The sequence below is a fragment of the Anopheles marshallii genome, chromosome 3 (genome assembly GCF_943734725.1).
Source record: "Anopheles marshallii chromosome 3, idAnoMarsDA_429_01, whole genome shotgun sequence".
Classification (NCBI taxonomy): Eukaryota; Metazoa; Arthropoda; class Insecta; order Diptera; family Culicidae; genus Anopheles; species Anopheles marshallii.
This window is the reverse complement of record NC_071327.1, coordinates 34543793-34571741: the sequence shown is the minus strand read 5'-3', so window position 1 is coordinate 34571741 and position 27949 is coordinate 34543793. Positions and strand designations below refer to the sequence as shown.

At 46.1% G+C, this 27949-nt stretch overlaps 6 protein-coding genes across 6 annotated transcripts in view; all 6 read right to left on the bottom strand.

The window, feature by feature from the left end:
• The window catches only part of LOC128716017 (angiotensin-converting enzyme), a 60801-nt gene extending 55203 nt beyond the window's left edge, over positions 1-5598 (bottom strand). The window contains exons 1-8 of the mRNA XM_053810941.1: positions 5251-5598; positions 4524-5159; positions 3624-3782; positions 3449-3556; positions 3234-3366; positions 2568-3152; positions 2239-2482; positions 2006-2104 (exon numbers count right to left, since the gene is read on the bottom strand). Of these exons, the coding sequence (XP_053666916.1) occupies positions 2006-2104; positions 2239-2482; positions 2568-3152; positions 3234-3366; positions 3449-3556; positions 3624-3782; positions 4524-5159; positions 5251-5598 (2312 nt within the window). The remainder of the gene's footprint in view (positions 1-2005; positions 2105-2238; positions 2483-2567; positions 3153-3233; positions 3367-3448; positions 3557-3623; positions 3783-4523; positions 5160-5250) is intronic.
• A 2764-nt stretch (positions 5599-8362) lies between these two features.
• On the bottom strand, positions 8363-10470 carry LOC128712531 (angiotensin-converting enzyme-like). Its single transcript, XM_053807424.1, has 4 exons — positions 10219-10470; positions 9770-10133; positions 9331-9694; positions 8363-9260 (listed from the first exon to the last, which is right to left on the bottom strand). The coding sequence occupies exons 1-4, from the start codon at positions 10468-10470 to the stop codon at positions 8363-8365; spliced, it is 1878 nt and encodes a 625-aa protein (XP_053663399.1).
• A 709-nt stretch (positions 10471-11179) lies between these two features.
• LOC128712529 (angiotensin-converting enzyme-like) lies at positions 11180-13334 on the bottom strand. The gene is made up of 5 exons (XM_053807422.1): positions 13086-13334; positions 12639-13002; positions 12215-12578; positions 11264-12144; positions 11180-11196 (listed from the first exon to the last, which is right to left on the bottom strand). The coding sequence occupies exons 1-5, from the start codon at positions 13332-13334 to the stop codon at positions 11180-11182; spliced, it is 1875 nt and encodes a 624-aa protein (XP_053663397.1).
• A 537-nt stretch (positions 13335-13871) lies between these two features.
• Positions 13872-17224, bottom strand: LOC128714728 (angiotensin-converting enzyme-like). Its single transcript, XM_053809609.1, has 4 exons — positions 17051-17224; positions 15268-15631; positions 14844-15207; positions 13872-14775 (listed from the first exon to the last, which is right to left on the bottom strand). Exons 2-4 carry the CDS (start codon positions 15485-15487, stop codon positions 13872-13874), a joined length of 1488 nt encoding a protein of 495 aa, XP_053665584.1. The 5' UTR covers positions 15488-15631; positions 17051-17224.
• A 2357-nt stretch (positions 17225-19581) lies between these two features.
• LOC128712528 (angiotensin-converting enzyme-like) lies at positions 19582-21859 on the bottom strand. Its single transcript, XM_053807420.1, has 6 exons — positions 21590-21859; positions 21141-21504; positions 20850-21070; positions 20644-20786; positions 19851-20558; positions 19582-19780 (listed from the first exon to the last, which is right to left on the bottom strand). The coding sequence occupies exons 1-6, from the start codon at positions 21857-21859 to the stop codon at positions 19582-19584; spliced, it is 1905 nt and encodes a 634-aa protein (XP_053663395.1).
• A 1390-nt stretch (positions 21860-23249) lies between these two features.
• Positions 23250-27513, bottom strand: LOC128713525 (centrosomal protein of 104 kDa). Its single transcript, XM_053808386.1, has 10 exons — positions 27474-27513; positions 27201-27368; positions 26183-26635; positions 25476-26127; positions 25030-25410; positions 24481-24964; positions 23843-24405; positions 23629-23771; positions 23460-23561; positions 23250-23386 (listed from the first exon to the last, which is right to left on the bottom strand). The coding sequence occupies exons 1-10, from the start codon at positions 27511-27513 to the stop codon at positions 23250-23252; spliced, it is 3123 nt and encodes a 1040-aa protein (XP_053664361.1).
• Positions 27514-27949: the final 436 nt, after the last annotated feature.

Here is a 27949-nt window from a genome sequence, read left to right as displayed (position 1 = left end):
GCGCTAATAGTTTCCGTCCCAACTGTCTCTCCCCCTGTCAACCCCTTTTCTGGGCGCCACCACCATGGCTTTTCCCACACAGACACACGCACGGGGTGGCAGAAGTAGTGCTGTAAATATCGAAGTGCCGAACATTTCAAGATTTTTTGTTTTATTCTCGCCCCCGGTTTAAAGAAGAAGTGTTAGAAGAAAAAAAACCAAAACGCCGCTTTAGCAGACGGAAGTGCAGTAAAAGTTATAGAAAAACGCATCCCAGGAAGAAGAAGAAAACCCCTACAGCGGCCAGCTCAATTGTAACTGAACGTGGTTTTTCTTAGCTTTGCGCTCGTTCTCATATGCATTGATTGTTGTTTATTTTTTGTTTTTTTAAATGTTTTTCTTTGCTCTGTTTACGATGTAAAAAAGAAAGGAAAAAATGAAATAAAAAAAATGTGATTGTAAAAAAAAGCCCCCACACGAGCACGCTCTTCACTCACAGTTACCACAACCTGCGGTGTCATTTGGTCCGAACATACTTCAAATAAGCGGTTGTAAGTATTCCTACGCCTCGGCAGCTTCCGTATGTGCAAAAGGAAAACAGTGTTGCATTGAAAACAACGTAAATAATCAAGCGAAGGCATGGTGCTCCGAAGAGAGCACCCGCATCTGATTGCGCAAGGTCGCCATTCGCCTTACAAAAGAAGATATCCAAGAGAGTCACGAAGCCGGCACGAAATTATGCGCATTATGATTACACCACCACCCCGATGCGGTTTCGATTTCGGTTAAGCGGCAAAGAAGTACGCCTTTCTTTCAGCCACTTATCGACCGATGCTTCAATTTTAAGCCGGAACGGCTTCATCACCGAAACAATCCAAATTGCATCCACTTCATGGCCGAACTGTGAAGTAATCCGCAGCAAGCAGGCCAACAGAAACTTCCTATCAATTTTACCCTGCAGATAGGATTACGTTTGTGCCGCAGTTGGTCAGCGGCCGGCCGAAATGTTGTAACTTTTCGGCCAACCGATCACACGCATAGCCGATCGAGCCCTCGATCGCACCAACCAGTGCTAAGCTTTTGCGCAAGATAATGAGCAAATGTGTCAGTTTGCGCTGGTTGCGCGAATTCGAGAAGCCCGGTAGCGATCGGGTGGGATTTTGTAACGCCTTGTATGATGAGAAAATGCATGAATGCAACGCCGGGCTGTTGCAACCAGTCGCCACCCCGACGGTTCCAGACACGAGCGAACCGATGCGCATCGTATACGGTAATAACCCGTTTGAGCTAGGCTGTAAGGGAAATCCTTCAGTGTCTGGCCCACCTTACCCCAATCCGCAGTCCACCCTGCATGTGGAAAAGCATTCGCAAAGAGTCACTTTACTTCAGCCGCTATCGACGGTGCGTTAGCGTTCATGACTGTCATGTGCCTTCCAATCGGAGGCAAACTGATCTTTTTTGACAGGGGCTCGTTTGTGCTGCTCTGATGACGATGTTGAATCGTTTCGAAACGAGATCGAGTTTCAGTGCAGATTAAGCTTGTGTCTGCCATTACAAAACAGTTTTCCTTGCGTGCGTTGTGTGTCAGGGATTGGTTTTTAGTGCATGGTTGTTAGTGTGATTAATTTTCACGCTAATTCATATAGTCAAGGGCCTATCTGAGGATTTCTGCTTAAGATTGTTACATATACCAAATAATAGTGAGAGTTCTACGAGCCCATCGAAACGATCTTTAAATGACCATCGAGATATTAACGAGAATTGGAATCATTGGGTCTGAATGACAACGCAAAGAAAAGCCTTGGGAAATTTGCCCTTTAGAGAACTCACTCTTCTTCTCTTCAGAGAAGTCTTCTCTGCTACGATTGACAGACAAGATCGCTTAACAATGAACATAACTTTATTCTGATGACTTCACTAGAGTTCGAAAGAGTTGCTTTATAGCAGCTTTACATTCAACAGTTACTCGATCCCCACAAATTTTAAATAAAATCAGATTAAATTCACAAATCATGCATGTACTTACTTGATGTAAGGGATGTTTGCTGCCACGTGGTACTTTGCACCAGGGTCAAAGTCAAGTTCGGACCTTAGCACCGGTGGTTTCACACCACCATATTCCTCCCTGCCCATGAAGATGATTGGAAGAAATGAAAGAGAGCAATTATAGCCATGACTTTGCTACCGGAAAAAAGAGCTCCACTTCCATCACGAATTCCTTCTGTGACCAACCTTGCCATACCAACCGCTCATACATACCGTAGCAACCACCAGTGGCAGTTGTACTGCTCCTTACGGATACGCTTGCTGAAGACGTCATACCGCCAGGCCTCAAGGGCGAGGGCAAATGGTAGAAACACTACCTTTTCCATCGCCAGTGAAAACAGGAAATTAATGTCGTGCGCCGTATCATCGACGGACTTCTGGACAAGGCCCAGATTTTGCAGATGCTTGGGTGAAGCGACGGAAAGTGAGATTGCATCACCGATCGCTTCATGGAAACCTGCAGAAAACCACAGGACGGAAATATTAAAAGAAAGTTAATTGAACGCGTCTGGTGTGCTGGAAAAGGGATCCAATTCCCTTACCCGGATTAGCTCCATCTCGGAACACTTTCGGATTGTTACGATAGTTCAGGAAGTACTGTATGTGCGCCAGTTCGTGATGCACGGTAATGAAATCCTTGTGCGTCACCTGCGTACACATCTTGACGCGGTAATCTTTCCCGGTGCAGAAATCCCAAGAAGATGGTTGACAGAGAATTGGTCGATTTGGCGGTTGTGTCAGTATCGAAGAGGCCCAGAAGTCTGGCGGCATGGCGGACATGTTCATCGATACGAAAAATTCCTCCGCAATCTGGAACATTACCAGCGGATTGTAGCCTTGCTTCTGCATTTCCGGGGTGACTTCGAGAAAGCTACGTCCAGGGTACGGTATGACAATGTCCAGAATATTCTGCCAACTCTGTCCGTACATGTCACCGAGTATGTGGTCCGGGATTGGGGCATTTTTGTTGATCTTATCCGGACCGTAGAATTCGCGTAACTTCCGACGCACGTACGCGTGAATCATCTCGTAGAGTGGCAGTATCTCACGCCATACCTGTTCCATTTCCTCGCGGAAATTGCGAGACTCGTACGGGAACGTCCAATAGGCAGCAGCGTCCGTAAAGTCTGCAATTGAACAACACCAAGACATGTTGTACATTAGGATGTACGCTTGAAATGATAGCTATCTGGATGGTTGATTCATACTATTAACACGCCCTGCATCATTCGTAAGATCAACCAGCTGTTCGAATAGATCTCTCATATTTCGACCAGATTTACGACGCCACTCGAGCCAAGTATACTGCAGCTCGTTCCAATCCCGGCTCTTCGCCATTATCTTTGACGAGATGAAAAAAAAACGATCATTTAACATTCCATTTCTCAAACAAACATAAGATCAAACGCTTTGTTTTACTTACATCCTTTAGGTGAGGTTGCAGTCGTAGTCCACACTCGAACGGTTGCTCGTACGCACAGATGGCGGCACCGTTAAAGATGGCCAGCATATCATTTACGATTCTATTGTACTGTACGTGGGGTTAGGTAGGTTGTTAGATCGTAAATCACACAAGACGCATGCAAGAGAATACCTACCCTGTCGAGCTGATCTGGTGGCAGTGCACTAGGACCGATGATTGACATTAGCCGCACCTGACGGTACAGCTTGTCATCGAATATTTTCGTCTGGTCGATACGACGCATTTGATCCCACAGCAGGCGCTGGAAGTCGTTGTACCTTTGTTGAGCTGCAAGCTACGAGCAAGATGAACATAAAGAAACCTCAAAACGTTTTACTTACAGATTAAATCAAACCAAATTTGAATGCTGCTAGCTATTTCTTCTATTTTTCAATTAAAAAATATCCGCTAGCAAGCCTTTTAATGCGGTTTCGAATGATGTTTCCGTTTCTATAATCGACTTTTTTTTTCCTCAAAGACTCATAAAACAAACGTCGCAGAATTGTCAAACAAACAAAAATGTATCTTTTTTTGTTGCTAATTAATGCAAACTATCCCATGTTTTCATTAAGGTGACTCCAAAACCACCAATTTACATTGCCGTTCAAGCTCAACCCCTTTTCATTGGTTTGTCCACGAAAATTCCAACACTGCACAGAACCTGTTGTACACTAAAAAAAAAACAATACTAACGTCTGCATCTCAAATTCTCTCAGCCTTACCAGTTGATGCATAAATTAACCGCAAGCCAGTTCACTCGCACAGTTGTTGATTCGTGAACTACCTCTCGCTGGATGTCACTAATCTGCGCTCTATGTCAATGTCAAATCCCGTACGCCACAATTTTCCCACCATCTAATTTTCGCTTTCCACGGTAGCGGATGGGATTGTTTGCTGTACGATCATTACCAACTCATAAGCAGCTACCCGTTCCGTAAAACATGTAGGCGCAACCGTTTAAAAGGTACCGTTTTGTTCAGCTTCTGTGTGACCTTAGAACCTTCATTTTTTGTAAAAAAAAACCCGCTATGCTTACCGCTTCGACCTGTGTTGCATCGTTGACGTTTGTCTCAAAGTTCCACTGTGCCGCAACGTTCAGCGAACACTCCAGCGAGCTTTTCCGATCGATCTCGGCCAGGAACGAGCGTAACTTTTCCGTTTCTGCCCGAAACCGACGTTCGTTCTCGATGCGGAACCGTTCTTCTTCCGGGCTGCGATAAGTGTAGTTAGGATCATCCGAGAACCGGTTACGATCACGATAGGCTGGATCATCGTTCGGGAAACGTTGAGCTGGATCTCGAAAACCTTGATCACGGTAGTTAGGATCACGAAAACTTGGCTCACGATAATTGGGATCGGGATTACGACCACCGAATCCAGGATCATTGGGATTGTACGGTCTTGCGTTGGGATTGTACCGATTACGATCGTTTTCATCATCCCGGTTCGGACTGTACGGTGTACGATCGCGGTAGAGTAGTGGATTTTCTACATCGGAAACGTATCTGTTGCGATTTCGATCATCTCCGTCCCGGTACAGCAATGGATTGTCTACATCGGAAACGGAAGGATTAGGGCTACGATCACCCGGATATCTTTCCCGATTTGAATTGCGCGATGGATCAAATTGGCGACCACCACCGTACCTGTCGCGATCATTATAAGAATAAGGCTAACGGAAACAGATCAGTAAAGAAAAAAAAAAAACAACTATCCTTCCCACCATCGTTAACACGTTTTCTACCCAATACTAGATCACTTACCGAGTCCGCTCCGGCTCTTCTATCGTAGTCATTATTCGCACGACCTTGCGGTTGTGCCGGATAGTTCGGACGTTCGTCGTCCTCCTCATCGTCACCATCGTAAGGTGGGCCGAAACGTTCGCTTCTGCTGCGATCATACACACTACTGCCATCCCCACTGACTACACCATCGACTCCCAGGGGGACTCGCGTTGGAGATCCATCCCCATTGGGGAACGTCACTGGCCGACGCCCTTCAATTCCCGGCGGTGCCAAAGGTGGAAGGTTAAGCTGTGGATCTGCCTCACAATGGATCGATTGTAGTACGAACACCGCAACGATGGTGCATTTTATCAACAGCTTCAACATTGCACAACGTTGTTATCGTACATATGTAAGGGTAATTTTACACTATTTTGAGGGATTATGCAAATCGCATGTGGGTGTTTATTTCGGCTATCGTGACGTTTTCACTTTCACTAAGTTTTAATATATACCACTGTTCACTTGAACTGTTACATTGGGAACACACATCCAAACAATGCATAACTCAGTCTTCGCAAACAAACGAAAACATCTGTTGAACTTTGTCACTTTCAATATACTTAACTTATCCACTACAATTGATCAAGAATTAAATCTAGGGTTTTTGTCGGCCTTCAATGCACCTCAATTCACACTTTCCAATATTATAGAGAAATCTGAAGAACGAAATTATTGAACAGCTGTTTATTAGTTATTCATAATATTTATTAGTTTATTTGTAATCATTCCAATGATTCCAATGATTGATCGTTCGTGAAAACACCCGAGGATCTAAAAAAATGGAAAAATGTGCTCAATGTATTCTCATTAGAACTGCTTTAGAATTAATTGCGTAAATAGTTGTTTCACTCTTTTCAAATACAATATCCACAGAGCTCACATACAAAGGAAACCACAAGAATTAGAGCACATTGCACACCTTATTTGATTGAATGATACGAATTTGTCGCCTCATCAGCTACATCAACGACACCCAAACTTCTACCACCGAAAGAGATTCTTGCGAAATTGTCCATCCGCGACGAGCACCTGAACGAAACTGAAAGCTCCCGGTGCGCAATCCTATCGGTCCCTGTCAAACCGTGCGGGCGTCAGCATACTACACCTGCCCCAAGTCGGAAGTCAGCAGGTCCCCAGCAATCAAACCAATTGTGTACTGCATACTGTTTAGAGCGGGAAATTTTGTTTCCCTCCCGTTCGAGACCTGTCCCGTCCAAGTGCTTAGCAACGTTCCTCTAATGGTATTCAAATTAAGTGTCAAAGTGAAACGGCAGTAGGTACTGTCCGCCTACGTACCCCACGGCCATTTGGTGTTTTCTCACTTGCGCAGGGAAAACAATTACCCTGCCAACCATACATTCAGCACACTGATAGACACTGATACGACACGGGAGATGGTAACTTCTAGCCATCGTTCTTGCCAGTGCATGTGTGTGTGTGGGTAGTTGTACACCGTCATAAGCGTACGCTGGTGACTCAGTTGCAGTGCGCCCAGCCCGGGAAGGCACACTTACGCACTAGCAGCGCAGTCCAACATCTAGTCTTCACCCCCATTCCAAGTCTCCGCAGATGAGATAAGAATAGAAGCATTCACGTATGGAGTGCGCATGTTAATGAAAATTAAACCTAACCGCTCCGCGCATGACTCCAACAAAAAGGGGCAAAATGGCAGCCCCAATACAACCAGCGTTAACAATGCAGTACCAGACCGTACCCTATCAGACCGTAGATACAGGTCACGCGCACTCGACGGCATGGTAGGTATGGTGGGCCCAACGTCGTGGGAAACCTTTGGGAACCCGGCCGGTGTGCGATACGTGATAGCAAACAACCTGCCGCCCGGTGCCTGGCGGAACAATAAGATTCTTTCTGTGGTTACAAGGCAAACCGCAAGTATCCGTGGGTTAGGGGAGGTTTCGGATCGCGTGTGGGACAACAAAAACTGTCAACCAATTTTTATGACCCCGGTGGCATGTTCGTATGTGCAGGCGGTGACCACAGGAACATTCTTCCGAATGACCGTGAAACGGTCACACTGACCAACGCGCGTGCCACGGGCACAAGGGGAAAATATGGTCGCAAACGTAATTTACAGCATTACCGGTGGCCTGACACATCGACGAAATGTGTTTTATGCAAAGTTGAGCCGAGATGCCGATCGTGCAAATGAAGCTGTCAATGATTCACGCTATTTATAGGTTAGATAAATGTTAAACGGCATGAAAGGATCGTTTATTTCCATACAGCCGATGAGCTTGGTTTTCGCATGCTATTGTTGTCGAAGCAGGTGCGGTGCATCTCAAATAAGTGACATCGTTGCCTGGCGGTAGGGTAATAAAAACTCGTGCTGTAACTGAACCTTCCAAGAGGCATATAAGCAAACACGAAAACCTCACATACAATGCCACGTTGAAGTTTAGCTGACATGAACAAAACATCCCGGCTAAGGCTGCTGTTCCTTTTCCTACAGTATGGACCATCAATGGGCAACCTGTTCAGCTCCTGCTGTTACGCAATCATTAACAACAAAACGCATGAATTTCTGGTGCCGAGCGATATCGTGGATCAGGGTGAAAACGACAACCAGTACGCGGTGGCATCGAAGAATAGCGGTTTTGCTAGTACCTGGAGGCTGTCCCAGCGTCAGGTGAATGGCGAGCTGCTAGTAACTTTTCAGAATCTTCAGAGCAAACAATTCCTGTTCACTGGGGCACACAATCTTCTCTACAGCAGCGATATACCGAACGGTGTCAGTTCCTACTATTCGCTTCCGAAGGGAATCTCAGGAGGTTTGATAAGCCAGCGTAATACCTTCGGTGGAAATTATGAGTATGTGCGTGCGGAAAAGTATCCTGGATACAGTCATGGGTTTGTAAAACTTGGGAAGCTTATTGAAAGAAGTCATTGGACGTTTGTTCATCGACCGTGTATTTGTTAGATTGTTATGATTGGGTTCATAATTGATGTGCTACAAAGATACTCTCAGTTCGTCTGCACGACAGCTGAAGAATTCTGTTGCGTAGAAAATCTACGATGAGACACACTCTGAAATAAACAATGTTTTCAATTAAAACTTTTCGCTACTGTATTAGCTAAATGACTTACTTTTAGTTTCTTCCCATCCAACATGTGCTCCAATGCGTTCGTTCTCAACGACCAGCCAATCGTACAGCGGTTGGAAGTATTCAATGAGTGCATCGGCACTCATACGTCTTACTCCAGTAAGAACTTCCATCGCATCTGGCCACGGTTTCGATGATCCCAGCTCCAACATTGCCTTGATAGCATTGCCCGCCTCGACGCTCTGATAGATGTCGCAATCGTTCAATGTCTTCTCCGGATCTCCCTTCACGTATTCTCCAGCCTTTTCGCAAGCAGATCGGTGGAACTGGAACTGAATGATAAACGATACAAAGTAGCGCAGATACTCCACATCGGCTGACACGTGGTATTTCGCTGGTGCATCCAAATCAGCTTCTGATCGGACTACCGGAGGTTCTACACCGGAATACTTGGAGCGCATCTCCCAGAATTTGCAGTTGTACTCTTCGGGCTTAATTTCACCACGGAAGATTCCCCATCGGTACTTGTCCAGCGTGTAGGCGAACGGTAGGAAAACCAACTTGTTCAATGCAGATCCATAGAATTGATTCAGCTTAGATTCCTCATCGAGCACAAAGTCCTTGAGGAGTCCGATCTTCTCGAGATGCTTCGGGGTGGAAACGGACAACGAGAGGACATCACCGACGGCCTCATGGAAACCAGGGTTCGCTCCGTCACGGTACATGCTCGGAAGGTGTTGATATTGCAAGAAGTACTGTACATGGCCCAGCTCGTGATGTGCCGTAAAGAACTGATCCATCGTCACCCGAGTACATTGCTTAATGCGCACATCATCAGTTTTTGAGAACTCCCAAGCACTGGCGTGACATACCAAGTCTCTACCATCATCCGGTTTCTCGAGGATACTCTTTTCCCAGAAGGAACTGTAAAATATAAATTAATTTCAGTTATTGTTAAAAGAAACCTAAATCTAATGCACTCATAATCACTTACGGGGGTACCTTGGTCATATTCATTGATTGGAAAAACTCATCACCCATCTCGAACATTTGAATCGGTGTGTATCCTTGGCGGACCATCTCTTCCGTTACATCCAACAACTGACGGTCAGGGAATGGGCTCGTAATGTCGGCCACACCTGCCCAATCCTGTGCCCACATGTTGCCGAGCAAATGCATTGGAATTGGTCCCTTCTCCGACACCACCTTGTCACCGTAATACTTTCGAAGCTGATGACGAACATTAGCATGAATCTGTTCATAAAGAGGACGCAGCTCTTCAATAACAGCATCAACCTGTTCCTCGAACGTGTCGTCCTCGTACGCACTCAACCAATATTCCGCACCCGACGCATAATCTGCAATTTATTTCAAAGGAAACGGGTTAGCACACTGGAATCGAGTGATGGCATAACGGTTATCATCAACGCAACTGTTCATCCTTGCCGCTTCTCCGTTGAGATCCACGTATTTTTGGAAGTCTGCTCTCGTCGGTGCACCTGCAGCATCGTACCACTGCTGCCAGTAATATTTCAGCTCCTCTGGGTCACGGCTGTTGGCCATGATCTCGGTGATCTCCGGTTCCAATGCCAAATCACATTTGGTACCATCGCGATAGTCACACACCTTTACTTTGGCATAGTTCTCCTGCATTCGATTGATAGCGTCCAGCATCTCGGCGAATGTGTCCTCCGACAGCACGGAGTATCCTAGCTTGGTAAGTTTTCGTATTTTGCGTTTCAAATCTTCATCGCTAAAGCTTTCGTAATCGTACTTGCTCAGTGTGTTGGCCACTTCCTTTAAAGGGAAACAAATGAAACACCACCGCGCATCGTTATCAGTTACGCAACATTCACTCATTGTGGTCACGTGCATCACCTACTTTCATGAACACAGCATTCGTAGCCGCTACATCATTTTTAACCAACAAATTGTCCTCGTTGATGTTCGACTCGTAGGCCCATTCAGCTTCTGTGCCAACATTTCGGCGTGCCAAAATTTCTTCATCAATCCGCTCTACGTACTGTCGAGCCTCGAGCTCCTCCTCGCTGGCAGACCGTGGCGTCTGTAGTTTGCCACCGAAAACACAACACACTAGACCAAACGCTAGCAACACAAACGGAACGATCCTCATCTTGGTGAGGCGTTGTTAATACGAAGATCAAAACTGGACCAACAACCGCGTTTTGCATCTGCTTTTATAGGTTTCATATTATCTCGTTTCTCGTTGACGGCTAAAGTTGTTCTTATGGACAACGGAATTGTCTTCGATGGTTTCAATTCTTCAATGGGGGGTTTGGAAATATAATCTTGTGTTATCGGACATTTGTGAAGAGGCGTGATTGACATGCACAAATTTAATTTCATGCATACATGAATGAACGATAGCGTATTTTTTTCCAAACAGCTCAAGACGTGCTATTCGAGAGATAATTAATCAGCATTTCTATCGGGAACGTGGCATGACATAACATAGCTTTAGCCAAAGATATGTTAACTAACGGGTCGATCTTTCTTTCTTCTCTTTTTACAAGTTGATACAATTCATTTACATTTGAAAGACGGGTCCAATAGCCCAACCATTCTCGATAGCGCAAACGAAAACAGGTTTTCTTATACTTTATGCAAAAAAAACCCGATGAAATGTCTCTATGTTCTCGCTGTGGATAAGAAAGTAGTGAGGAAAAAACGACATAGCAAGGTTTTATTTTTCGGTCCAATAAGTTTTCTTCACTGACTTTCAAATAGCACAACGCCTTCTTTTCGGATTAGTAAACACCAACTAGAGACACGATTATCTTTTAAATCAAATTTATTGCATGCCAAAACTTCAGATTTACCGTTCATTCCGAGATACACTCTAAAAGTAGAAGGCAAGATAAAGCTATTAATGTAGCTCTTAGACCAAATATCCTACGGTTACTTACTGTCCGATTCTTCCCATCCAACATGTGCTCCAATGCGCTCATTCTCAACGACCAGCCAATCGTACAGCGGTTGGAAGTACTCAATGAGTGCATCGGCACTCATACGTCTTACTCCAGTAAGAACTTCCATCGCATCTGGCCACGGTTTCGAAGCTCCTAGCTCCAACATTGCCTTGATAACGTTGCCCGCCTCAGCACTCTGATAGATGTCACAATCGTTCAATGTCTTCTCCGGATCTCCCTTCACGTATTCTCCAGCCTTTTCGCAAGCAGCACGGTGGAACTGGAACTGAATGATGTACGATACAAAGTAGCGCAGATACTCCACATCGGCTGACACGTGATATTTCGCTGGTGCATCCAAATCAGCTTCTGAACGGGCTACCGGAGGTTCTACACCGGAGTATTTCGAGCGCATCTCCCAGAATTTGCAGTTGTACTCTTCGGGCTTAATTTCACCACGGAAGATTCCCCATCGGTACTTGTCGATGGTGTACGCAAAAGGCAAAAATGCTAGCTTTGTCAAAGCCGAACGGTAAAATTGATTCAGCTTAGATTCCTCATCGAGCACAAAGTCCTTCAGAAGACCAATCTTTTCAAGATGTTTTGGTGTAGAAACGGACAAGGAGAGAACATCACCGACGGCCTCATGGAAACCAGGATTAGCTCCGGAGCGGTAAACGCTGGGCAAGTGCTGATATTGCAAATAATACTGAATATGACCCAGCTCGTGATGGACCGTGAAGAACTGCTCCATCGTCACACGGGTACACTGCTTGATACGCACATCATCTGGTTTTGAGAAATCCCAGGCACTGGCATGGCAAATGAGATCCCGCCCATCGTCCGGCTTCTCGAGAATGCTCTTTTCCCAGAAGGTTCTGTAAAACAATATTAAAAATTTCATCTTTTTTCAAGTTGTAAAACAATTCATTCATCAAATATTCTTACTGGGGCAGTTTCGTCATGTTCAGCGACTGGAAGAACTCATCCCCCATCTCGAACATCTGGACAGGATTGTAACCTTGGCGCACCATCTCTTCCGTTACGTCAAGCAACTGTCGATCACCGAATGGGCTAGTAATATCTGCAATGTTACCCCATCCCTGAGCCCACATGTTGCCGAGCAAATGCATCGGAATCGGACCCTTTTCTGACACCACATCTTCACCGTAGTACTCGCGCAACTTGTACCGGACATATCCGTGAATTTGTTCATAGAATGGTCTCATCTCCTCGATCACAGCATCGACTTGTTGCTCAAACGTTTCATCCTCGTAAGCGCTCAGCCAAGATTCAGCTCCGGATTCATAATCTGTGCATGAAAAAAAGCTTTTCAATCTATCATAAACAATTCGAAAGATTTTCACTCAACTGTTAAGCAAGGCCGCTTCTCCATTGAGATCGACATAGGTTTGGAAATCTTCTCTCGTTGGTGCACCAGCAGCATCGTACCATTGCTGCCAGTAGTACTTCAGCTCCTCCGAATCCCGGCTATTGGCCATGATCTCCGTCAGCTCCGGTTCCAACGCTAAATCACATTTGCTACTATCGTGATAGTCACACACCTTGATTTTAGCATAATTTTCTTTCATGTTATTAATCGCATCCAGCATGATGGTAAACTTTTGTTCCGGCAGCGCAGAATACCCCAAACCAACCAGTTTCATCACACGACGCTTCAGATTCTCATCCTCAAAGCTTTCATAGTCGAACTGAGCGAGGTATTCCGAAATTTGCTAAACAAATATCCGAGAAAGAACGAGAGTCCGAGAGTTTACATTGTAAAGTGCACCGCAATGCCCCGCCCTTTACTTCCTACCTTAAAGAAGGCGGCATTTTCAGTTGCGACTTCATTTTTAACATCCAAATTTTCGTCCGTAATGTTGGAATCGTACGCCCAATTCGCCTCACTGGCTGCGTTGCGGTGGGCCAAAATTTCCGCCTCAATGTTCTCCAAATACTGCAACACTTCCTGCTCTTGGATCTGCGAGACCCGACGAGGGATTCTACTAGCACTCACGTGACACACGAGGCCAATGGCCAGCGAAAGCAACAAAACGCACCTCATCCTGGATCACCAATCGCACGAAAAGTGATACTGCGCCGTCGTACTCAATTTGCATACGTATTTATTTACGTTTCTTATCATCTTATCACTGCTGGACAGGTGAGACGGATAGCAGGTAGTACTTAATTATTTACGTTCAATTTGTTATGCAAACGGTCTGTTGCCAGTTTTGCCGATAACAGATGACAATAAACAATCCTCCATATCGAAAGTACTGTCCAGTGATAAGATGAGTTTGAGTTGTAAGTTGGAAGCTTGGGTAACATAAATAATTCTTCTCATTTCAATAGCTCATTAAAAGAACACAACGGAACCAACGGTTATTGTACGTGTCTTACTTTATTGAGAAGTTCAACGATAACGTTCTACTCCAGAAGATTAGCAATATCCTGGCGTCGATATGTGACGATGCCTTTTAATGGTCTGGAGATCATTAACGAGCGATGCATTATGCTAGGTAATGTAGTCGCAATGTTTTAAGATGATTTGCATTCTGAAAAGAACATCAAATATTAGTGAGATGGAATATCATGCAGCTTAAATTGATCGCTGATACTCACTAGATTTTTCCTCCCAGCCAACGAATGCTCCAAGGGCCTTATTCTCCTTTACCAACCAATCGTACAATGGTTGGAAGTATTCGATCAACGCATCGGCACTCATCTTACGCTGCCCCGTCAGCACTTCCATTGCGTCCGGCCAGGGTTTTGAGGATCCCATTGCCAACATAGCCTTCAGTGCATTGCCCGCCTGAGTACTCTGGTAGATATCGCAGTTGTTAAGCGTCTTCTCAGGGTCACCCTTCACGTACTGGCCAGCCTTTTCGCAAGCCGCCCGATGGAACTGGAACTGTACAATGTACGACACAAAGTAGCGCAGATACTCAACATCCGCCGAAACGTGATATTTTGCAGCAGCATCAAAATCACTCTCGCTCCTTGCTACCGGAGGCTCCAAACCGGAGTATTTCGAGCGCATCTCCCAGAACTTGCAGTTGTAATGTTCCGGCTTAACATCACCTCGGAATATTTCCCAGCGATATTTGTCCAGCGTGTAAGCGAACGGCAGGAACACCAGCTTCGATAGACCCGCTTGATAGAACTGGTTCAGTTTCGATTCCTCGTCCAGCACAAAGTCCTTCAGCAGGCCAATCTTCTCGAGATGTTTTGGTGTAGAAACTGACAAGGAGAGGACATCACCGACCGCCTCATGGAATCCAGGATTGGCTCCCTCTCGATAAACGCTTGGCAGGTGCTGATACTGCAGATAGTACTGGATGTGTCCCAGCTCATGGTGCACCGTGAAGAAGTCCTCCATGTTAATGCGCGTGCACTGCTTGATGCGTACGTCGTCCTTTTTGTAGAAATCCCAAGCACTAGCATGACACACTAGCTCACGACCGTCATTCGGTTTTTCCAAAATACTCTTCTCCCAGAAAGTGCTAAAAGAGAATAAAACCTTCAGTGTTGTTTCACTAAACACAATTTCTTTGCTTGAATGTTTTCTTACGGTGGTAGCTTGGTCATGTTCAGCGACTGGAAGAACTCGTCGCCCATTTCGAACATCTTCACCGCGGTGTAACCTTGGCGCACCATCTCTTCGGTAACATCAAGCAGCTTTTTATTAGGGAAGGGGGTCGTAATATCGGCTATGTTATCCCACGTTTGTCCCCACATGTTGCCGAGCAGATGAATCGGTATCGGGCCCTTCTCAGATACAATGTCACTGCCATAGTGCTTCCTTAGCTTGTACCGAACATAACCATGGATTTGTTCATACAGAGGACGGATCTGTTCAATTGCGGCGTCAACCTGTTGCTCGAATGTATCATCCTCATAGGCATCCAACCAGTACTCAGCACCGGAGGTGAAATCTACAAAAGGGAATCATTTACCATGAGGATTTCATCTAAAAACGTGGATGTTTTACTCACTGTTTAGTTGAGCTGCCTCTCTGTTCAACGCCACGTACTCATCAAAGTCCTTACGTACCGGTTTACCAGCAACTTCGTGCCACTGCACCCAATAATACTTAAGCTCTTCAGGATCGCGACTCTTCGCCAGTGTCTCCGTTAGCTCCGGTTCCAGCCCGAAGTTACAGTTTGTTTCGTTCCGATATTGGCACACCTTTGCCGTAGCATAGTTCTCCTGCATGCGCGAGATAGCATCAACAAGCTGGGAGAACTTGTCCTCATCAAGTGCCGCATATCCCAGATCGGTAAGCTTCTTGATACGACGCTTCAGATCGGCATCCTTGAAGTTGTTAAAATCGTACAGTCGTAACTCCCGGGCCACTTCCTGTGAAAATACAGATAGAACATGATGAGGTTCTGTTGAATTGTTACTGAAAAACTGTTTGGACCACTGTATGCAGCACGTATGCAACTCTTCGTATCATTTAGCACCACTGTTTAGCACCTTCCAAAATACCGCATTGTCCAGTGCCACCTTCATCGATATTTCCCCCGTGTAATCGGTTATGTTCGATTCGTAGTCCCACGAGGCAACGGTTTCATCGTACGTGTGTTGCAAAATTGTCGATTCAATCGAACGCAAATATTTCCAAACCGCTCGCTCATCGCGCTGTGCACGGTTTCTGCGTACAACCACACTTCCGTCCACTAGCAACACTAGACAGCACCAGAAAATCTGCCTCATCATAGTGCGCCGGACTTTCGATGACAAACCACCACCGGAAAGCACGATCGTGCTCCACTCTCACCGTACATCGGACGATGAATGAATTGTGTTCAGCCGCTCGACCATAACCGCGCGATCAAAATCATTCTGAACGATCACGTGCGTTACGAAATGGGATGAAGATGGTTGACCACAGTAAGCAAAACAAAAAATTAAAACGCATCGAAATTGAACTCCCTTCCTCTGCGTTACTTCAATCGACCTTGGTGAATCTCTCGCACTGAATGCTTTATCGCTGGGAAGCAAAGTAGTTGCTGGCTTTTTTGTTTGCCCCCTGGCCAATACTTGATGATATGTAAATACTGAGAATAGCGTATGAAAGTTTTCAAGTTGATAGACGCCGAAAGGAAGCCATCAACTTTGTTGGCGCCGGCTATTTTTTACGTTCTCTATCTCTCTCTCTTCCAGTGACTAATATGCTCATGTATCGGATGTTGATAATCACAGGTGACACGATCTTCCGTCTGATGATCGCTGTTTGGGCAAGTTATGCGGTGATTGTTATCATAAACGCATAAGGAACGATAACTATAAGCATCGAGACTGTTCTCACAAATTCAACCGGTTTGTGGTGGTTGAAGCCGGTCCAAATGAGGTTTCACTGTGACCAAAAATAGCCATCTTTAGCTGATAGTGCGCCCTTACAATTGCGCGTACCATCACGATGTGACGGAATTTATATGGAGAAGAGAGCACTTCAAGAGTTTCACTCCACAACCATCGATAAACGACGTTGAAGGTTTCCACGGAAGACCTTGCCTGATGCTATCACACGCACTGATGATACGAGGATGACCCGAAACACCCTTCCTCTCGATTTGCCACCCTCTACACCTCTACCTCACTAGATGGTGTTTATACGCTGAGTCAAAACTTGCGAACTCGCTAATGACATGCATACAAACTAAGCACCGGTTACGTTTTACGAGGCAACGCCAATTTGTGGCGTTCCGCTCACACATACAACACTCGTCGGATCTGACACTGCCCCATCTCAGAACTGCCCAACAAGCGCACCTTGAAAAAGTTCGCGTTTCGCGATGCGGCCTCATTGCGCTGCTTCAATGCCTCCTCGGTGATGTTTGATTCGTAGGCCCACGAAAGCTCAGTCGCGTTGTTGTTGCGCGCGAGTATCTCCTCCTCCAGATCGGTTACATAGCGCTGGGCGGCCAACTCGCTACGTTCTAGCTCTGGATCCGTGGCACCGACGGATGTCCCAAAGGCAATCAACAGCAACAGTGGGAGAACCATACGGTTCGTTCTGGCGATTACTCGGACCATTTGGTTTCACGTATCCAGCCCTGCTGGCGGTCGGGTGACAACTGAACTAAACGTACTGCAGCGAAAGCTCTCTTATAGCTCCGTAACATCACACGCCCGCTTTAATTTTGCTCGCGTGCATTAAAACAATAGAAGAAGAACGGGTTCGTCAAGAAGGAGAACCGGCACCGGCGCTTGGTTTGGTGCTGAGGGATCCGGACACTCGGGACTGGCAAACTGGATTGGAGCGATTTGTGTATACAATTATGTTGAATTAAAAAGGGCATTGCACCTATGTCGTCCGGATCCGATATGTACCGGGGGTCGGATACTAGTCGCGTTATTAACCGGTACGCTAGAACAAATGTCGGTCATCAATAACAACAAGCTCTCAATAAATAATTTTAAGGGAATCTCGTCTAACAATAACCAATATACGGTCAATCACATTGGTCAATCACACGGAGCTTCGTTCCAAGTTTATTTTCAAAAGTAATCAATGGGAAAACTGATCTACTTTCTTTCGGAAACACGACTCATTCCAGAACTGGAAATAACTTAAAAGCTGAAAAGTGATAATCGTCAACAAAATAAAAACAGTTCTCCAGTACATTGAAATATCCGGTTTTAACCCCCGGACAGCTGAGAAGTTCCTCAGTGCATGATCAGAAAAAGGAAACAGGAGCCGATCATGAGAGTACTTTATCCCAAAACTTGTTTTTAAACACGATTCGACGAAGCAGCCAAAGCAGCGAACACAACGCCAAAGCCCCAAAACGAGTCTAACCAGTTCAACGAAAGTGATGCAAAATGTGGATCAAACCACCAAGAAGACCCAGCATTATCTTTCTCCGTCACGTCTAAACTTGACAAACTACAGAAAGCCGATTCTAGATATGGAACGATCATAGAACTGATCATTTGTTTGGAAACGTATGTTAATCCGCACTCCCGTTAGTTCTATGCACGTTATGATGTAACTATCGAATTGATTCTGTTGTTAGTGTACCTTCAAGAACCGGGACTGATCGTCAACGGCATCGTTACGCATGTCGAGCGTATCGTCGGTAATATTCGTCTCATAGTTCCAAGACTGCAACGTGGTATTGTAGTTGATCTCCTGAATGTCGTCCTCCAGCTCGTTAAGAAAGTTGCGTGCCGTAGACTCACTCGCTTCCACCTCACTTAAATTATTCGCCGACAGTGCTAGTACCGTCGACCTCAGCCCAATTAACACCAGCACCACGATTACTTCCTTCACCCCGAGCTTAGCCATGGTACCCCTTACGGTACGTTCCCTTCCACGGGTTGATCGATTGCAATGATCGATCGGAATTGGTTCACCAGATACGTTTTCTTCACTGAATTCCGCGTTACTCTGACAAGGATTGTGTCGTCGTTAGCGTTTTTATAGCGCTCGTATTTACGTTGATCCGGTGTGGGACGATGGTGACGTATGCTGGATGAAAACAGATGACAATCTAGATGATATTTATCACCTCACGAGATGTTTAGCTGCTTCCACGTACTGCGCTCACATCAGTGCGACATACCCGATCGATCACTTTGTCTTCCGTTTATATAAATCGATAATCGTTTTCTGCGCTGCGAAGGGATTTCAACGATACAATCTGCTACAAACGGCGAATTAAAGCAATTGGTGTTTCCCTTTTTATGGTACACAAATTTCAACGTAAGCATTTCGTCGAATGCTTGTTCCACGCAAACCAAACCTCAATGTTTGCTAGCAACAGAACAAAATGACGAAAAACAAACATTTGCGCGTTATCGCTTGTTTCACATTATTTCCACATAATGTCCTACCGGCCATTAAACGGAATGACGCAAGTGAAGATGTGTTTCGAGCGAACTTGGAGAATTTTTGAAGCTCAAACAGTAACCGGTTTCAATCGATGGCCAATAAAGGCTTGATTTATTTGTCTAGAGCGTCCTTTGCGTCCTCTGGCATGCCAGCTTTAAAAAACTGAAGACTGAAACATATTTTCATTTTCATTTTAAAATCCTCGTGGTAGCATTCATACGTTATTTAAAGAAAAAGACATGTATGAGTATGTCAGATAGTATTTTTTATTCGACGTCCATACATTAAATGATAATCATGTTAAAATTACATTATTATTCAACAACACTTCGGTTTCGTTAAGAGTTTCCCATTTAAGACTTCAAAAAATCAATAGTTTCAGTTGTACTAGTAGCAGTAGCAGCAATAGTAGAGACGCATTCTGCAAGATGGAACAGAATAATGAATATGTTAATAACTAAACAATCTATTTTGCAGATGGTTTGGACTTACTTTGGGAGTCGGTCCAGCCAACGTGCGCTCCGAGACGAGCATTCTCCTCCAGCAACCACCGATACAGTGGATCAAAGTATTCCAAAATGGCATCGGCACTCATCTTACGCTCGCCGGTAAGCACCTCCATCGCATCTGGCCACGGTTTCGATGATCCAAGTGCAAGCATTTCCCTGCAAATAGTGGCAACTTGTTAGCTCACCTTTTGCTCACCCTTCGCTGTTAAATGTCTCTCATACTTACTTCAACTTATTACCAGCAACCGTGCTCTGATAAATATCACAGTTATTGAGCGTTTTCTCCGGATCACCCTTCACGTACTCGCCAGCCAGCGCACATGCCGCTCGGTGGAACTGGAACTGTATGACGTACGATACGAAGTAGCGCAGATACTCCACATCGGCCGACACATGATATTTGGCCGGTGCATCAAAGTCAGCTTCCGATCGGACTACTGGTGGTTCAACGCCAGAATAACGCGATCGCATCTCCCAGAACTTGCAGTTATAATCCTTGGGCTTAATCTCACCACGGAACACTCCCCATCGGTATTTGTCCAGCGTGTAGGCAAACGGTAAAAATACCAGCTTCGTAACACCGGCACGGTAAAACTGGTTGATCTTAACCTGTTCGTCCTCTACGTAATCCTTCAGCAGGCCAACCTTCTTCAGATGCTTCGGTGTCGATACGGAGAGCGAAAGAACATCACCGACGGCTTCGTGGAAGCCGGGATTTGCTCCACCACGAAACTCGACAGGTTGATGCTGATACTGCAGGTAGTACTGGATGTGTCCTAGCTCATGATGAACCACGAAAAACTCGCGCATATTCACTCGGGTGCACTGTTTGATCCGTACGTCGTTAATTGAGAAAAAGTCCCATGCACTGGCATGGCAAACTAGATCACGCCCGTCGGCCGGTTTCTCAAGAATGCTCTTTTCCCAAAATGATCTGTTGGGAAGTTTGAGTGAGAGCAAACCAATTAAAAACGTTTGTAAATACATTTACAATAAATAACTTCAACTGTTCCACTTACTGAGGAAGCTTTGTCATGTTCAGTGAGGTGAAGAAATCGTCTCCCATCTGGAACATCTTGATCGGCGTATATCCCTGACGGATCATTTCATCGGTAACGTCCAGTAGCTTTTTCTCCGGGAATGGTGTAGTAAAGTCGGCAACCTTAAAATAAGTCCACGGACGTTATACTACTTGTACTAGGAACTTTCTGCAAAGAATACCTACATTATCCCAAGTCTGTGCCCACAGATTACCGAGCAGATGCATCGGGATGGGACCTGTTGGGGACACCAGCTTATCGCCATACTTTTGGCGCAGCTTGTACCTCACGTAAGCGTGCAGCTGTTCGTACAGAGGTCGTATCTGCTCGATCACGTCATCGACCTGTTGCTCGAACGTGCTATCATCGTACTCGCTCAGCCAAACGTCCGCACCGGAGCTGAAATCTGGAGGGCACAATAAATTCAAATAACTCCCATTAGCAACCATCATCGAAGCACTTCCGCGCATACTTACTATTCCGAAGGGCCGCTTGCCTGTTTAGATCAACGTACTGCTGGAAGGACTCACGCACAGGTGCACCGGTCGCATTGTACCACTGTATCCAGTAGTACTTCAATTCCTCCGCATCGCGATGATTGGCAAAGATTTCCGTCAACTCCGGATCAAGCGAAAGGTCACATTTGCTCGAGTCACCGTAAACACAAAATTTTGCCTTTGCGTAGTTCGATTCCATGTTGGCGATCGCTCCAAGCAGCTGCTGGAACTGATCCGCGGGCAATACGGCATACTTTAGTTTGGAAAGTTTTTGAATGCGACGCTTTAGATTATCATCCGTTAGCTGAGCGGTTGGCAGCTGGTGGAGTTCTTGGGCAATTATCTGTCGAAATTGGAGGTAATTCGGATAAAGTTAAGTAAAACGCTTGGCCTAAAATGGCCGCACCACCATTTTACATTTTACTTACCTTCGCTACTTCAGCAAATTCGGCCGCAGCTTTCGTCTTCTTCGACAGATTAATCTGTGTTAAGTTCGATCCGTACTCCCAGGCTGCTAACGTTTGTAGCGCTTTCGCTTGCTGATAACGTTGCTCGATCAATTCCAGCGATTGGCGAACTTCGGTCTCGGATGGCGTATTTTCATTGTCAGGGGAATGGACGGGTAGGGGACCGGCTGCGATGGCGGCCACTAGCAGCAGCACTAGCCATACGGTAGACGATATGACGCTGCGCGTCATGTTAAACCTTTTACAGCAAGACCACATATTAAAATTATTCAAAGCGTCACATAAAAGTGGCCCGTAGCTACTTCTTACACTGTATTTTGGCGAAGTCACGTATAGAAACCTTCCAATGCCATTTAATTGTCTCGCTCGTAATCAGTACTTTCTGGCTGGAACACTTGTAGAGAGATGCTGCTGTCGCTATCACCGCCACTCACGTACTGTTCTGGACGTACCGAATGATGAACCTTTTGTTGATTTCAATTGGATTTAACCTTTTGAACTAATCTCGTGAGATTAGAGGATGCTGGGGCCGTGTGCGACAGCTAGTAGTGTTTGCTCTGTGAACTGTGAGTTATTTATGATTTTCTTGCTCTATCACCTTGCTATATCTCCATTAAAAATTAAGAAACCCAAATTGATATTTTATAACAGGTATATAAAAACTACCAAAAACTGCAATAAAATACTTACCAATATACTCTCTCCAATCGTTTGACACATAAAAGAATTAATACTGTTGAGTTTGTTAGAATTTTTTATTGGTGATTTTTTGTTTATTTTAAGGACGGGAAATAAGTTTACTTGATCCGAATTCTTCGAGCTGGACATATCGATTTTCTGGTTTTGCTTATTTGTGTGTACGTACGACTCAATACTTAAGTATCACCACTTCTACCGGCACGTACCGCCGTGAGATCAAAATGTTTTCGATTGATTAGAGTTTAACGTGGCCTTCAAATACCTGCGTTGCGGTTGATTTGTGTACTCTCATTTGCGGTTGCCATTTAAAAAAATCTAGACAACAAAATTGTACTACCGATAAAAGTATTAGTAAAACTGCTAATAGTGTTAATCCCTTTAACTGCACATTCTGCCAGTGTGGCCGTTTTGATCTGTTTGAAATATATGCACTGCCTCTGCTGATTAACCAATCCATTTCCAACCTTTCTTGCATTTATTCCTCCAGTGAGGAACACACAGAGAAGTTGGTTTTGGTTCGTGTTTGGCTTTTCCTTAAAGTTTAGCAACGAATTGCAGCTAGCGTACTGGCAATAAGAATAGTCTTCTGCGTTACAGCTGTGGCCCTGTGTGGTTGAGGTTCCTCCGCCCGAAGGAAACCATAAATGTGTGCAAAGTGGCGTTTTCCAATCCGATCTCAATGAAACGAATGCATTGTAAAACATCTGCCAATCTTTTAGCGCGTAAGTCTTTCCGTTGTTAAAGTAGTATCTTTATAAACTTCATACTTGGATAGAACCATTCTACCTCGCAAGATCAAAAGCTACCGCTTCTTCTGTTACGCTAACACCACTGATTGCATTAAATTTCTACCTAAAACGTGCACCTGGAGTATTTGATTGAAAAACTGGGAAAAATCGGCATTCGGAAGGAAGTGCCGACATCACTGAGTTGGAGCTCGACGTCTGGTATTTCCGAGACATCCGGCACGGCTGAGTAGGTGCCGCTTCCAGCCACCGTCCAACGGAAGTAGCACATCATCGTGGCACAGTGGACATCGGGCTGCTCCTGTGGTAAGCTCTGTAATGATATGTGTGGTAACCGAAAGTTACTTGTTCATCCATTTATATCACGAAAATTTCTTTAAACTCACCTCTGCAAAAGTCCTCCATCAGGTGGTATTCGTAGAGATCCTTGTGGACCGATTCCGTGCATCGTTCACAGGACAAGTAGCTGGTTTTGGCCTCACATTCGTCTGCAAATAGAATTCATTTCCGTTAAGCCACCGTTTCTTAAGCTTTTGAATGCATCACAAATCTTACGAATCAAATGTCCGGAGAGTGCCGCCACTTCTAGAATTTGGCTACACTGAGGACATTTGGTCAGCACGGGACACGCCTTCCAGTAATGCTTATCCAGCTGGGTGGGATCTCCATGGCAAATCCAATCACAGAATGGACATCGACTAGAACGACACCCAAAAACATTGATCTTCATCACAAGATCCCAACATTCAACTAGTTTAGAATGACTTACATCTCACTCTCGATGCCATCGAACGAATCTGAATTGGAGCTCTTGCGGGACCCGGCTCCATTCTCCGGACCGGTTGCACCAGGCAGAAATCCGATCGTACTGTCGTACATGGCTGTCTTGTGTTGGGACAGTTTTGGACGATCCTTCCCATTGCAGTGGCCACCGACCGAACCCAGTTTGTCGTAGTACGCACTACCATTACTATCCCGAGCACCTTCCAAGTCTACGGTTGCACTCGTAATGGGTGCATCTGCCATTGTCCATGGGGTGTGATGTCCAATGGCGTGTCCACTTTTGCTCTTGATAATGCCAGCCGTTGTCGCATCCAGCCGCCGTACCGGGCTCGAGTGGGTATCCTGCAATTTCATGGAACTGAAACTAGACTGCCAACTACCGGTCTGTGTGTCGGAGAAACTGACGATTGTGCGGCCATCGTAGCGATTCTTGTTGCGAATCTCCACCGGTGGGGAACTCTTCGAGCTGCTAGACATCGGTGGCGAACAGATGCCGGCAAACGATACTGGTCCGCAGAACTGTTTGTTCTCCAACATATCCTTCTTGCGCTGTTAGGGTGTATCGGGAATTTCGTAAGCCATCAATTATTTCTGAAACGTAGAATTTGTCCAGAGAGTGCTTACCTGTAGGTCGATCTTATCGAACTCAGCGAACAGCTGCCGGTAGAGTAGATTCCTTCGCGTGATGTCATCATCCGGTGGGAGCTGTTTGCGTACCAACCGCGGGTTCACCTTGTACACCAGCAGCAGCACCCGCTCGGCGACCTTTCGCACCGACTCGGCCGGATGGTGGATGCCGGAGCAGCCGGCCTCCGAGAGCGTTCGACAGGCGAGGCCGCTCTGTTTGTCGTTCGAAATGCCCTGGCTCAGCACGAGCTGCTCCAGCATCTGCATGCGACTCAGCGCCAGACGGGGATGTGTCCCGTTGCCTACCGGACGCGATAGGGCCGGTGCGATGAGGTGTTGCTCGCGCACCTCCGGACAAGCCGCGATGCTAAGGATCGTGTGCTGTGCTAGTGTGTGAACGCGCGCGGACGGATCGCCACTCTTGGACAGCAGTTCCGGTAAGAGCCGATCGACTGATCGCGCTACCTCACTGGGTGATACTCTGCAAAGGAGATGATCAAAAGTCACTACATCGTCTTGCAGGTTTCATTTTCACTTAATACTTACCGATTGGGAACAAACTCCATAAATAAACTTCGCACCGTTTCAGTGGCTTGACTAAACACAGAAAATACCGCATCCCGGACACCGCGGTGTAACAGCAGTGTCGCTCCTCGGCATATCTTGTTCGGACCAGCCTGAGCCGCCTGAATCTGTGGTTCTGGCTCGATTTCTTGCTTCAAAATACCTCTCAATCGTATCAATCCCTCCTCGCGGTCAGTGTACTGACGGGAGTAGATCAATTCAACTAGCTCCATTCCGAAGATCAATATTGGTAATGCTGCTTGGCGACGTTCACGGTCATTTAGCTTACAGCGAATCTTTCCACCCTCCTGTTCGATCATGGCCGTACCTTGACATTCCCGCAGGAAGTCATTCGTGTGTGTACTATAAAAGAGAAACTTAGATTATCATTAGTGCTCCTCTTGCGAGGCACATCAACAACTCCTTACCTGAGTGTAGGAATTGCTCGTTCGTCGTAATCTTCGTAACTGTTACGCGGTGCACTCTTGTTCCGTCGACGCAACGATCCCGTATTTGTTGGAGACCGCATCGGACTGCGTCCTTTGTGACTCAGCAGAGGTGAGCTCTGCGCCAGCTCCTCCGGACGTGTAAGACTTTGCTGGGATATTCGTCCGTCCGGCTTCACCGTGGAGCCGCCGGCACTCGATGCGGACGCAGTAGTAGTCGTGGAGTTACTGGTGGTAGAATCCGTCGCATCACCGGTCGGAAGCTTCGTGCCGTCGTGTCCAACCTGTGTGTGAAGGTGGTGTGCATGGGGTAACGTGGAGTCGCCCGATAACGCACTGGCCACATCCTGCAAGCTGGGCGGTGAAGGCAACGTTGGCTTAGATGCGTACAGTTCCGAACAGGAGTCGTTACTCGTGACGCTCTTATCACTCCGCAGCAGTAGCTCCACTCGCAACTGGTCAAACACAGCCTTACGGTACATCTCGATCTGTTCCTTGCGTAACCGCGCGGTGGTAAAATCTTCTGCCTGTACAGCCTGTCTCTTGGCCAGTGCGTAACGCCCAAGTCGTTCACCGGCCGTGCGAAGTGCGCCCATGCATAGCTTCAACTTTCGTGCATACTCGAAGCGTTCATCTACAAAACATAGGCCATTAGTTTCGAAGGATCTTTCCAGATTGTAGCGACTCACCTTGCACCGCTTGCACCTTCAGATGCTCCATCTTGCGGACAACCTCACAGATACTCTCCTCCACGTACATGGAGTACGACAGATCGTCACAAGCCGACGCTAGCGTACTGCTCAATGTGTCGATGTTGGTTGGTATCGCATTCAGCAGGGATGTTACATTACCCTGCGATGCCGCCAACTCTTCGGCAGACAGTTCCTCGCCCAGTATGTTGATTGCAAGCAGGGCTACCTGATTATCCTTGTTGAATTGATTCGGATGTGCGGGACCGAGGCGTAGCTTTAGGTGGGAACCAACCTTTGGTGCGACGGACACACTTTGCAGCTCTCGCGAGGTATAGTTGGTGCTGGCATTGTCCGACAATGCAACAAAGCCCATGTACTCGAAGCTTTGACTGGAGGGCGTACTGGGAGCACTTTTGCTCGAGTAGTGTATCCATAGTTCGATGCGTTCGGCTAAAATCGAAAAAAGGTCCATAACATTATTCCAAACATTGTTCGGCACAGCATTGCAGCGTGTAAAGTATAGTGTAGTGTTTGATCAATTAAGTTGCGTCGATAAGGCTTTGAAGCTATGAATAATGTGGCGAGTATAATCAATACATAACGGGCATAATTTGAATTGTTGGAACGAAATTCTGATTCCTGTGTGGACTATTCGCCAAAACCATTAAATTTTCCACACCATTTATCAATGATTGCATGTTTACCAGAGTCTTTAACTAGCCACAGCGAAAACCGGAAACGGCCGGCAGTCACCAACACTCTCACGTGCGCCGGACATAAACAGCAATAAAATCCACGCCACGTGTTTGCCATGGCGAGCGAGAGATGGCGAGCGAAAATTTTACTACGCGAGCGAACACAAATTCACTGGGAAAACAACAACATTTCGCGAGTGTTCATTCTGATGAACACCCGCATGAACACCCGTGCCATTGGCCCTTTTTCCTCCCAGCACTCTCGCCCTTTCCGGAACGAGCTATCCTCGACGTTTCCGGGCTCGACAGATGATACTTACGAATGTAATGCTGATGTGCCAGCACCTGTATCCTTACGATGCGTGCTGGATGGAAGAACCGCAGCACGATTTCTTTCGGACTGACGGAACTGTCGGCATTCGAGCGCCATCCGTGCACGGTTGGGTTGTGGCTGTTCAATTCGCTCGCCGGATAGTCCGAATCTTCGTCTAAATTGGGAAAGCGAACGAAACCTTAGTCACAGACGCTGCAGACGGACGTACACCCCATCGACTGATGGGAGGGATGTTGATACAATTTTAATGCCACCATACCTGAAGCAAACACTACTTTGAATGGAATTTTGCGAGCCATGGTCCGCCTGGTAAGTGGGGAGGGTGCAGTAAACTTTATCCGTCGTTTTGCATACTAAGCGAGCTCGAGAAGAATTAGTTTTTGCAACTTTAATTAAACAACGTTATATAATATTCTTCCACCGCGGGCCGGACCTGCAGTTACTTCACGCGAGCAGTGATGGATCACGGGTCGTAATGCCTCCCTGAAGGGAAGTCTATTGTATCGGGTATCCGATCACATACTTGTTGGTGGTGATTAAAGGCTCCCTTTAAATTACGTATACACCAGTTCACCTGTCCATTATCGATTAAGAATTGGCCGAGGAGTAAAGAAATTTACATACTGATCGATATACATGCAACGTTCCACCAACGACATTGTCATAATTGACCGATTAGGCTAGACACTTTTTTCTTATTGCTGGACCCACGCAAAAACTGCTGCTCATCCTTTC

Coding starts and splice junctions, on each gene's coding strand:
- LOC128712531 (XM_053807424.1), bottom strand. CDS start 10,470: ATGAGGATCGTTCCGTTTGTGTTGCTAGCGTTTGGTCTAGTGTGTTGT. Junction 10,134..10,218: donor CGAATGCTGTGTTCATGAAA/GTAGGTGATGCA, acceptor TTCCCTTTAAAG/GAAGTGGCCAACACACTGAG. Junction 9,695..9,769: donor AGAAGCGGCAAGGATGAACA/GTTGCGTTGATG, acceptor AATAAATTGCAG/ATTATGCGTCGGGTGCGGAA.
- LOC128712529 (XM_053807422.1), bottom strand. CDS start 13,334: ATGAGGTGCGTTTTGTTGCTTTCGCTGGCCATTGGCCTCGTGTGTCAC. Junction 13,003..13,085: donor AAAATGCCGCCTTCTTTAAG/GTAGGAAGTAAA, acceptor ATATTTGTTTAG/CAAATTTCGGAATACCTCGC. Junction 12,579..12,638: donor AGAAGCGGCCTTGCTTAACA/GTTGAGTGAAAA, acceptor TTTCATGCACAG/ATTATGAATCCGGAGCTGAA.
- LOC128714728 (XM_053809609.1), bottom strand. CDS start 15,487: ATGCAGGAGAACTATGCTACGGCAAAGGTGTGCCAATATCGGAACGAA. Junction 15,208..15,267: donor AGAGGCAGCTCAACTAAACA/GTGAGTAAAACA, acceptor TCCCTTTTGTAG/ATTTCACCTCCGGTGCTGAG. Junction 14,776..14,843: donor AACATGACCAAGCTACCACC/GTAAGAAAACAT, acceptor ATTCTCTTTTAG/CACTTTCTGGGAGAAGAGTA.
- LOC128712528 (XM_053807420.1), bottom strand. CDS start 21,859: ATGACGCGCAGCGTCATATCGTCTACCGTATGGCTAGTGCTGCTGCTA. Junction 21,505..21,589: donor AATTTGCTGAAGTAGCGAAG/GTAAGTAAAATG, acceptor CAATTTCGACAG/ATAATTGCCCAAGAACTCCA. Junction 21,071..21,140: donor GCAAGCGGCCCTTCGGAATA/GTAAGTATGCGC, acceptor TGTGCCCTCCAG/ATTTCAGCTCCGGTGCGGAC.
- LOC128713525 (XM_053808386.1), bottom strand. CDS start 27,513: ATGGCTCGCAAAATTCCATTCAAAGTAGTGTTTGCTTCAG. Junction 26,128..26,182: donor GAAGGTGCAAGCGGTGCAAG/GTGAGTCGCTAC, acceptor TATGTTTTGTAG/ATGAACGCTTCGAGTATGCA. Junction 24,406..24,480: donor TCGATAAGATCGACCTACAG/GTAAGCACTCTC, acceptor ACACCCTAACAG/CGCAAGAAGGATATGTTGGA.